General features: G+C 31.9%; 1 protein-coding gene across 1 annotated transcript; it reads left to right on the plus strand.

Moving 5' to 3' along the window:
- Positions 1-1,056: 1,056 nt before the first annotated feature.
- LOC145116725 (uncharacterized) lies at positions 1,057-3,554 on the plus strand. Its single transcript, XM_079053052.1, has 6 exons — positions 1,057-2,132; positions 2,224-2,291; positions 2,423-2,529; positions 2,624-2,771; positions 2,844-2,951; positions 3,407-3,554. The coding sequence occupies exons 3-6, from the start codon at positions 2,492-2,494 to the stop codon at positions 3,425-3,427; spliced, it is 315 nt and encodes a 104-aa protein (XP_078909178.1). The 5' UTR covers positions 1,057-2,132; positions 2,224-2,291; positions 2,423-2,491; the 3' UTR covers positions 3,428-3,554.
- The last annotated feature ends 9,024 nt before the right edge of the window (positions 3,555-12,578 follow it).

The raw sequence follows: 12,578 nt of genomic DNA on the forward strand, positions 1-12,578 counted from the left end.
TATTTTTTGGTTTTTTTATATTTTATTTTGTATCGAATAAAATACTTGTATTATTGTGTTTATAGATTATTAAATAAAAATAAATTTTTTATATGATTTCTTATGAATATTATAGTATAAGACCATATATATATATATATATATATATATATATATATATATATATATATATATATATATATATATATATATATATATATATATATATATATATAGACGGTTCACTTGAGATTAAAAAAAAAGTAGAGATCTTGAGATTCAATCTCAGCCACATATTTCTTATTTGCCGCTCTAATGCTCCAACGTACCGACAGCAACGGGGTGGGTCTAATCATAAATGATTATATGGCAGAGAGGTATAATCATATAGGATTATACATGTTTATATGTATATGTCTAATCATAAATGATTATACATATATGTCTGTTCACAGATTGAGTAATCATAAATGATTATGATAGTTGGTGGCAGAAGAGGTGGTGGTGACAGAGGTAGCGGTGGTATAAGTAACGGAGGTGATAGTGGTAGGGTCGGATGGTGTCAGAGGTGGTGGCGGAGGAGAAAGGAACGGGCGACACTGTATAATCATTTATGATTATACCAGGCCTGCCGCGCAGGTACGCCGGAGGGTTAGAGCGGCAGATGTGAAATACGTGGCTGCGGTTGAATCTCAAGATCTCTATTTTATTTTTAATCTCAACGGAACCTACCTCTCTCTCTCTCTCTCTCTCTCTCTCTATATATATATATATATATATATATATATATATATATATATATATATAGAGAGAGAGAGAGAGGAAGGATCATTTGAGAACTTATAGTTTCCCGAGAAACGGAGAACTAAATTTAAACCATTAGATCAAAAAAATAGACGGTTCAAATTTCTTATGGCAGTTTTGTAAATAACTGAAAAAAAAGAGACACGGGGGTATCTCACTTTTTTGAGCCAGGAGTGTTATTGGCAGATAAAATTCATCCCTAAAAGCTAAGAATAACGTAGAATCTCAATCTCTCTCTCTCTCTCTCTCTCTCCCCCCCCCCTCTCTCTCTCTCTCTCTCTCCAAAACCAACGTCGCACCTGTATATCGTCGATGATCGAGACTAAATTCCGACAGAATTGGCAATGTCGATGTTGCCTCCAATCACACTAATTAGGCCGCATCCATAGTTGCCCTAGAATCGATCATCGCAAGGCCTTCATCGCGTTTACGATTTGCTGTCAAGCTATGAAAATTTTCAATGTTTAATCATATCTTTCAACGATCATTATCAATGATTCACTGGCTACGGGATCCTCCGCCTCAGTTGCTCTGATGTTGAAGTTGGAACTTCGATACGCCTTTCTGAAGTCAGATATGAGTTTCGGGCTATGGACTCATTGTTCCGTTCCGGTGGTTGTTGAAATCGAGTTTATCCATCATATCCATCACCTTTCCCTGTCGAACGAGCTAGAATTTCCAGATTGGGAATCCGATTCGCCATAGCTATGGTCAAGTGAAATTGTTCCTTTTTTCTTTTTTTCTTTTTTTCTTTTTTCTTTTTGTTTTTGAGTGATAAGACATTTTCTTATGTGAATTGTTTTTTTGTAATAGAAGTTTAGAACAAATTTGAAACTCCTATCAATCTCAATTTTGATCTTAAATGAAACGTTAGGGCCTTGGATATGTATCGATGTTCATGTTTCTTACAAATCTAATTTGTCAAGTTAGGTTTGATGTCTATATTTATATATTCCAGGAGCTTCATCAGAATCATAATTAACATATCACTTCATCATACATAGCACAACAATTTTGACATTTATTTCCTTTTTTCTTTTCAATTTTGACATTGAATCGCAATTATCGAAGTGAAAATGAATATTTTTGATAGTATGTTGTGCTGGAACTAAGTTGTGGTTTATTGTATATGATGCAACATGAGTTGTATAATGGTGTTTTATAGTTATATTGTAAGACAATAATAAAAAAGTGACGAAATATTTTTCTTGATTATTGTGAAGGTTAATGCTCTTGTTTGCAACTTCTCAAAGCCACACAATTCATCAGTTATGAGGCTTAACCACTATGATGTAGATACCCTTGTTCATGAATTTGGACAAGCTTTTCATTATTTGCTTTCACGAACAGTAAGTGTTGCACCATTTTTTACAGACTTGATTAATCAATCTTTGGTTTTATTTTTATTGTATTTCTCATTTGAATATATTTTTTTTGCAGGATTATCAACATTTTTCAAGTACCAGAGTGGCTTTTGATATGGCTGAAACTCCTTCCAAGCTTTTTGAGTGAGTATAAACTATAAACTATATAGCTATACCAATAACTAATATTATTTAAGGATTTTGTTGATTTCTTGTTACCCATTTGTGATTTTGTGTAAATTGATTCTTTTTTTTTCTGATTTTTATGAACTCAGGGCCTAATTGAAGAACTGGAATCCAAGGATTGGCTAAAGAATTGTGATTCATTAAATGATGTTAGGCAGATGTCATTGTTTCACTCCACTTTATTGCTACAGATCTTGTATGTAGAAACCAATACTTCTTTTTTCTGTATTAAACACCAGAAAAAGATTTTGTGGAGTTTACTAATATGTGGTGTTTTTATATGAATACAGGGAAAATGTTTTGTTGGTTTTAGTGAAGGCGATAAAGAATCCAAGAAGCGCATTGTGCAAAATTTCTATCATGGTTGCTTCTGATATTTTCAAATCATATGGTGATAAGTTGCTTGAGTCCACAACCTGTGATGCTGATGACCACATGGTATGACTTAGATCATGGAAATTATAGAAAATTCAATTTTAATATATCTATTTTACAACTAAATCTCAACAGGTGGAGGATGTGAATGCTTTAGCATCTGAACTAGCAACCACAACAACAAACAAATGTTTCAAGATTAATCAGTGTGAAGATCTGTTGTTAATATTCACACACATGGAGGTAAATAAACATCAAACTCCAAACTATCTTTTAATTTCTATTTTATTAAACTATTTATCATCATTTCTTATATACTCATGTTTTGAATGAAACTATTAATCACATTTGATTCACATGTAAATCATATTTGATTCACGTGTAATTCACATTTGATTCACATGTAATTCACATGTGATTCACATGTAAATCACATGTGATTCACATGTGAACCACATATGATTCAGATGTGAATCACATGTGAATCACATGTGATTTACATGTGAATCACATGTGATTTACATGTGAATCACATGTGGTTTACATATAATGTCATATGTAAATGTGATTCATATGTGAATCGCATGTGATTCATATGTGAATCGTATGTGATTCATATGTTAATCACATGAAAATCACATATGTATTTTTGTGAGTGTTTTTGCATTAATCAATTTTTTTTTTCAATTTTCTTGTAGATTTGGAAGAAATTGTGGTGAATATTGAAGATGTGAAAATGATAAATTGAAGAAAATAAGGAAATATTGACACAAAGACATAAAAACGCTTTGAAATTTATAGCATTTTTATTTTTTATATTTTATTTTGTATCGAATAAAATACTTGTACTATTATGTTTATAGATTAATTAATAAAAATGAGATTTTTTATGATTTATTTACGAATATTATACTATTTTTATTGATTTTTAATAATTTACTTTTTTTTTAAAAAAAATGCAGTTTTTTTTAAATGCAGTTTTTAACAAAATTGCAGTTTTTTTTTTGAAAAAAAATCGGTTTTCTAAAAAAAAATTTGCAGTTTTTTTTTTTTTTTTTAAAATGCAGTTTTTTTATTTAAAAATGCAGTCTTTTAAAAGAATTACAGTTTTTTTTAAATGTAGTTTTCTTTAAAAAAAACTTGCAGATTTTTGAATAAAAATGCAGCTTTTTAAAAAAAAATTCCAGTTTTAAAAAAAATATTTTTTTTTCATTTTTTATTAAAATTCATGTTTTTTGAAAAAAATTAAAAAATCTCCATTTTTTTGAAAAAAATCTATTTTTTTTAAATCTGAAATTTGATTTATTATGTTAATTTTTAGAACTTTTTATTAATATTTCCAATAGCAAAAAAAAAATTAAACATTAAATGAGATCGGTAAGATGACGATAATGTCATTTATAAGTTAGTTTTGATCTAACGCTCCACTTTTAGTTCTTGGGTTCTCGGGAAACTTTGAGTTCTCAACCGATCTCATATATATATATATATATATATATATATATATATATATATATATATATATATATATATATATATATATATATATATATATATATATTATCAAAACGACGTATTTTTGATAGAACCTTGTGAAATCGTCATCATGATCATCATCACAAAATATATACATATACCCAACAGCCATGAACAAAGGTTTATACCTAAGATGGCTATAGCATCAACACTTGCACATAATACTGAAAAAGAAGTGCAAACGAAAAGCTGATCACAATGAGAAAAGCTGATCACAATGAAGATAAACTCAGAGTTATACTAACACTGAGGAATTGCACCCAAGCATCTTTTGGAAACAAAACCCGACATGAACAGAAGATAAGAGTCCTTAAACTTCAAACTGAAATGAGGCTGGAACACCCCTCCCATTGCTACTTTCATATAAAACTTCTTCTCCTTCTTCATCATGGAGCACCTATGCTTTGTTAACTGTCCCGTAGTACAAGTATCATCCATGGCCTCGGATTCCTCTTTGATAGTTTCAAGCTTGGCTTTAAGAATCTGCTCGATGTCCATTCTTGATTCGATCTGCAAACTCCTCTTGCTTCTGCAAGGCACCACCCACCACATTTTTCTGCCTTTCCTCCTCATGGATTTTTTTGGGAGAATGTGTTTATATGAAGAAGGTGAGCAGCTTGTAGGGTTTGTATATAGGAAGTTGGAGAGGCAGGTACGTAGTGGGGTTTTAAGAAGCCTGTGATGTTGATGCTTTACAGGGTGGTTTGATGATGAAATGTTTTCTTTCATAGTAGGTGCGGAATCTTTAATTGTCCACCAAACCCTTCTCCTCATTATTAGAGGATAGGATAAGATTTATATAAATGTAGTCTTGCATGCCTGCATTAAAAATATAAGATCATGATAAACAATATAAAGTACGTTTTTATTATTAAAAAAATCATATTTTTTCGTGATATAAACTTCGATAAAATGATTGACTTAATATTAAATAAATAAAATACATCTCAAGTCTCGATAAAAGAAATTTATGAACCGAAACTAAAATTAAGAAAAATTACATAATATTTACCAAGTAAAACTGTTAATGTCATAAAATTGCAATCAATTATTCTCAATTTATTGTTTAAAGCATTCATCTTTAATTGTATTTAATAGCCCTACAAGAAACGCGAGTATTAGCGGCGATAAGTCCGATATGCCGTGGCGACTTGTTGCTGCTAAAAGGTTGCCGTTGTTTTGTCGCTACAAATGCTCCATATGTCGTCGCTATTGCTCTTGGCCGCCACCAATACCCTACCGTCGCTAATACCCGTCGTCGCCGCTAATTGTATTTTCTATTTTTTTTAGGTATTTAACATTAAAATTAGAAAAAACAGTATAACAAGCATAAAAACTACTACGAAAATTTATTTTGCAAAAAAATAGTTCGAAATATTAACCACTTAATAATATATACGGCATGCGATCCAAAATATTAATCCAAACATCCGGTCCAAAATACTCATCCAAACATAGTGCCATAAATCCAAAATACTAGTCTAAAATACTAACCCAAACAAAACATTTCATAAATCCTAAAAGTAGCTACTTGTCCTTATCACTCCCCTCGTTCCCTTCACTTTCATTTCTTGGCGGCAATGATCGAAACCACTCTTCCAGGGCCGCACTACATGTCGGGTCTTTTAGCATTGTTTGCATCATGTCCAACTACAAAGAAACAAAATATATTACCAACATATCATAACAACATTCACTACAAGAAAAACACGATTTTGCTAGGGAAGGTCGCTATGGAACTTATTTTCGTTGTTAATCTGCAATGGATCGTGCTATGGAATGTCGTTCCATAGCAATGTTGCTACCACATTGTCTACGTATATTATTTCTGGTAGCGAGAATGGGGCTTGCTAGGAAAAATGCTACCGACTCCATATCCGTTGGTATTATGCTACCGATATTTCTATGAAACAAAAATTCGTAGCAATTTTTCAACGACATTTGTTACAAAATTACTTTCTGTTGTACTGTTGCTATGTAATTAATTATCGTGGTTACTATGCAACGGAGTTTGTGACGGAAACCAATTCCATAGTTGATTTGCTATGGAAGTACCATTCGTAGATATTTGCTAGAGAATTCTGCTATGAAATTTGATTTCGTTTGCTTGTTTTGCTATGGAACAAAAAACCTAGCTAATTTGTGACGACATTTGTTACGAAATTATATTCCATAACAACGTTGATAAAGAGTAGTTCAATTTCATAGATATTTACCTATGGAAATTTGCACCTGCAATAAAACCCGTGGAATCATCAAGTTCATGATGGTATGTATGGTTTGTTTCTTTGTTAGGATGTTGTATGCTTAATTAATTTTCTTATTCGATGGATGAATTATTATTATGATCAATGGAATTTGTAAGATATGGTTTGAATGATATGTTTTTGAATTGGTAATATATTTTGTTTGTTTTATTGTATTTTATATGTATTTAATAATAGGAAAGAACAAACATTTGCTATTATATATGTTTATGTTATCTTGAATATTTTTTTAGCATTTCAATGTAAAAAAACTGGATTATAACATAAACGATTACTTAATTGGATATTTAATGAAAATATTGTACATACAAATATCTCAAAAACACATATCCCCTTTTAGTAAATGCTTTCAATGTACTAAAGAATGATAAAATTTCATTTTATTTAATTAATTATCATGAAGGGCACTAATACATAACATCACATTTACCAATTCGCATGCAAAAACTAAAAAATATACAATGTAACCATCATTTTGTAAAGAAACAAAAACATCTAGTCATTATCTTCTTCTTCTTCTTCCTCATCTTCTTCTTCATCCTCTTCTTCTTCATTGCTCGATGTACTATACTCATAGCTACCCTCGCTGTCAGGAATACCATCATTGTCGTCCTCATGAATTTCACATTCTTCATCAATGTTATTTTCATTATCTGAACCGATGTTTGACATGTCGTGATCATCATAATTGTCTGTATCGGCTCTACTTGCTATAATGATTTAATTTGATTCAACTTCATCTTCTTGGAAAGCAACGCCTTTCTGAGGATGATTTTCATCGGTCCAACCACGAGGTTTAACTTTAAATACAACCCACCAGTCCGAGTTGTTTGTTTTCGAACTTGGGTAAGGAATGTAACACACCTGAGTGGCTTCGAACTTGTTGTATTTTCTTTTGAAGTTTATCTCGACAAAGTTATATTGTTTGTGAACCTTAACTCCTATGTTAGGTGTTGGATCGTACCAATGACATTTAAACAAAACTGTGGTTTTAATTGGGTAACCAGGGTACTCGACTTCTAAAATTCCCTCTACCTTACCATAATAATCACCTCCTTGGCTACTAACACACAATCCGCTGTTGGTTGTTTATTTGTTCAGACCATGAGCTTCTGTGTGAAACTTGTAACCATTGACAAAGTATACACTATATAATTTTACTTTTTTTAATGTCATTTTGGAAAGGTCGGATATATACTTGTTGTTTATCCGGATCTTACGTGCCTATATGAAAAATGGTAAAACACTTGATTAGAGTTAATTATAACCATAACAAAAAATAATAAAATTAAAAAAATACAAAGTTCTTCTCAACTTCAGCTGCAAGCTCATGTTCTTCTCAACTTCAGCTGCAAGCTCATGTTCATCCATATCCCCATTAAGTTCGATCATATCTTCTTCAAATATTGTGTATCACCATTTGAATAACATTTTTAAAGTTACTATGATGTAATAAACAAAATCATGCATGTAAATGTTATTAAGAGCAATTACACAACAAATGATTATTATAATTAAAAGTGATGCATATGTTTCGTACCTGATGTAATGTTTGATCTTATCTTCGTTAAGGAGTATGTAAGTTTGGGCAGTATGCACTTCATCATCATACATCATTCTATTCCTGAATCTTCCATAATGACACCCAATATATGAAAATATATCTAACATTTCGTTGTTAGCATCCGGTTGCTCATCACCTCCACAGAATTTGCTAGGGAATCATCACAACGGATTTTGCAAGGGATTAACTACAACAGAATTTGTGATGGAATAACTACCACGGAATTTGTGATGAAATCCTACTACGGAATACACGACGGAATACCATCTACCACATATTTCATTATGTTGTTACAATTACGACGGAATGATTGTTTCCCTAGCAAACGCACGCTACAAGGTTTTTTGGGACGAAACGCGGTCGTCGCAAATTCCGTCACTATTCGTCCTTTGCAACGGAATTTCATCTTTTCGCTACGGAATCCTTCCCTAGCAAAATCGCATTTTTCTTGTAGTGATTCTACTTTACAAATTAAGGTCATGATGATTATAGCATCCTACTTTTTTTTCATTTTTCTATTATAGCATTGTACTTTCCAAATACACTTAAATATATATCCTACACAATAGTTCATATACATTATGGCATTGTATTTTTTTCAATTTTCCATTATAGCATTGTACTATACTAAACTAACAATTACCAAACTACAAAATACCAACATATCAAATTATAACTAAACTACATCCTACACATATTGCATATACATTATAGTATTGTACTTTTTTTTTCATTTTTCCATTATAGCATTGTACTTTATTAAACTAACAATTACCAAACTACAAACTACCAACATATCAAACTATAACCAAACTACATCCTACACATATTGCATATACATTATAGCATTGTACTTTTTTTTTTCATTTTTCCATTATAGTATTGAACTATACTAAACTAACAACTACCAAACTACAAAATACCAACATATTAAACTATAATCAAACTATATCTTACACATATTGCACATACATTATGGCATTGTACTTTTCTTCATTTTTCGATTATAGTATTGTACTTTCCAAATACACTTAAACATAAATCCTACACATATTCCAAATACATTCAAACTAACAATTACCTGTGATTGTGGCAGTGGTTATGTCATTGGTTGTTCCTGATCGTAGATAGACACAATCGTAGAAGGTTTACGCCCGATGCCTCCGATATGGCCACATCAAGCACCCAAAATTCTTTCAAAACAATTTTTTATATCCTCTGTTGTTAGATCGTTTGCTTCAGAATAAGCTTGAGTTTCTTGATAGATCTCTTGGAGTAAAACATTTTGTATTTTCAAAAAATGATTAATACCATTATATATATATATATATATATATATATATATATACATATATATAATTATATGAAAATACAAATTAACCACTTATATATTGTTGCTCGATTGTAGGACAACTAAATACCCCTTGACGATGGGTATTAGCCTTACGAAATGCTTCAAGTCTAGTGATGTCTTATTTAACATTAAAAATTAGATTAATTATACTTTAAATAAACAGTTAAATATATCATAACTTATATGAGCACGATCCCCCTATGTTTACAACTTGTTGTTGTGCACAGACTCCTTTGTTTTCCGCCAAACACTTTACAAATTTGGGTGTTTGAAAATGTTCGTCTATGTGCGCCCAATTTTCACGTGACATACCCACCGGGGGGTGGCTAATGCCCTTGAGATATCTACAAGCCTTTCGACATTCTGAAAATAAGTATGTGCTTTACTTTTCTGGCCTCTATAAATTTTTTGTAGAGTCGCATCAATGCTCAACAACAACTGAGCACGCTGGGGATCTAAGTTAACCTTATCGAAATCAAACTTTCTCTACAAAAACAAAAAATGTTAGTTAATTAGATACCAATCACAACTAATTTAAAATATTATCATATAAATAATTTTCCTTCAGATGCACGACTGTGACATTCCTTAAAACGGGGGGAAACATTGTCCCAACCAGTATGCTAAAAGGGATGTTCTGCTACATATACCTCCCAATATCATGGGTAAGCATATTTCCATGTTTCTCGACATGGGAAAATGTGAGCTCTTTGTCAAAATCCAAATCGACGAGCTTTCCCTTGTTTGCTCGTATCAACTTTGATAGTTGGATGTTTTTAGATAATCCTCTTGTTTTTTGGTAGCTTAGCTGAAAAATATAATTAAAAATATTAGTCACGATAGTTTATAATAAATGAATAAAAAATAACTAATAAATATATCATAATAAGACTTACCATCATCTTCTTGCTATCCACGACCAAAGCCTACTGGAGGTGGTGGATCCCCGACTCCATCACCTCCATGTCCTAAGCCCATCACATCGGTCATCATCTAAAAGAGTATCACTCGACTAAACCCCATATATAACCTGCAAAATTATAAGATGTACAATATAGAAACACAATATGAATAAAAGTTAGCCTGCAAAATTATAAGATGTACAATATAGACAAATAATATGAATAAAAGTTAAAATTTGAATTTGGAATTCCAATAAAGTTTTTGTATTACAAAAAAATATACACATATAAAGTTTTCCATTACATGTGATTTTTTAATCAAAATATCATTCATATACTCCAATGTCTTCTTCAGTATCATAATCTTCATCTTCATCATGATAATCAATATCTTCCTCAGAAATGTTATTGATTCTACCCGTTGGCCGAGGTACTTCAGTCTCGTCCTCATCATCATAATCAACATTGTTTTGAGATACATCAACATTGTTTTGAAAGTATTGTGAGATGTCGATAAAAAGTATAGCACCGGATGAAGATATGTTTTGAACTACGTCCACGTTGTCAACATTTCGAGCCTCCACATTGTCGACATTTTCGACTAAGTCACTATAATCATTTTGGACACAAGCATTCTTGGATGGTAAATCCCAAATACATCGATGATTAACATGCTCAAAAACACAACGACGGTTGTTGTTTAGTTTCTTCGAGAAGGCTCACAGATATAGAACACTTGTTTGGCTTATGAAGCATATGTAAGTCGATCATCTTGGTACGCTTCACGTTCTCTGTTGATACTGGTGAAATTATCATCATGAATATCTCCCCCGTATCGAACCACTCGCACCAAAATATTACAGTTGAATAATCATATGGATATTGCACCTTTATAATCTCTTCTAACTGGCCATAATATTTCTCTCCATTCTCACCTACTGTTAGAACACTAGAGTTTTGTGTTGTGCGTTGTGCATCATGAAGACTAAGTAAGATAAACCTAACGTCGTTGACTATGCACGAGGTGTAAGTATAAACATCCATTTGTGAGCCCATTGAAAGGGCCGACAACTCTTTGTGGAATTTTGGAGAGTTTTCTGTTTCCATCTGAAAAACCTATTAAACATATATTAATGTGTTATGTATTCTTGATTTGTTATATTGATCAAACATATTGTTAGGAAATTTGGTCTTTTCGTCACTTTCGGGTTGTTCGGATTTGAATTTTCTATAATGATGACAAGTATATATATATATATATATATATATATATATATATTATATATATATATATATATATATATATATATATATATATATATATATATATATATATATATTTATATATATATATATATATATATATATATATATATATATATATATATATAGAAGGTTTGTATCGATCGGATACACTTCAAGTATAAAGAACAAAAGTAAACTAATCTAAGAAAGCAAAGAACATAAAACAAATAACACAAGGAGTTCTCCAAATTGTCGTTCTTTGTGAGGTGTGATTCTATCCCCAATAGAGATCTCTTCCCAAAAACCTGGGTTAAAAAAGGTAGGATTTGATTTTATTACGCCAAGGATCCTGAAATTCACATTTTATTATTTTGTTTGTTTTGAGGCAACTTTCATGTTTGAGGAAGTTGCTCCAATTGCTGAGGATACTCAAGAGAAGGTTGAGAGTTTTCTTGCTTTTCCCGAAGCAGGAAGATCTTTTAGGATCGAACGACCCAGCTTCCAAGAGATTTCATCTGCTACTGCTTTAATGTCGATATGTAAGGATCCTTTGTTTGTTTATCCTTTTTGTTTTACTTAAAGGATCCTAAATACGTTGAATTCCATTGTTATGTACAGGATCCAAAGCTATTCGCTCCAACGCTCGGTTCACTCTTGCCGATATCAAGTCCGACGACCATCTTTTGGTCAAGAAAGAAAGGACCTCATATTCCCTTCCTCCGAAGAGGGCTTCAATTGATCTCACCGTCAAGACCCTGAGATCTAAGAAGAGGAAGTCATCTGGTGCCCGGGATCTTGGCCTAGAGAACCTTGGAGTGGAGGAGGCACTGTTGAAGTTAATCTAGGAGGAAAATATTAAGCTGGCAGAGGACATGGAGAATGCAGGATCCTGGAATGTGGCAGCTTGGCGTGAAACCCTAGATGAACTCACTGGAAAGCTTGTTAATGCTGGTCAGGATCCTGCAGAGAATAAGAGGAAATATGAGGAGGAGAAGAAGAAGA

The sequence above is a fragment of the Lactuca virosa genome, chromosome 5 (assembly GCF_052849685.1).
Source record: "Lactuca virosa cultivar CGN04683 chromosome 5, Lactuca_virosa_CGN04683_v6, whole genome shotgun sequence".
NCBI lineage: Eukaryota > Viridiplantae > Streptophyta > Magnoliopsida > Asterales > Asteraceae > Lactuca > Lactuca virosa.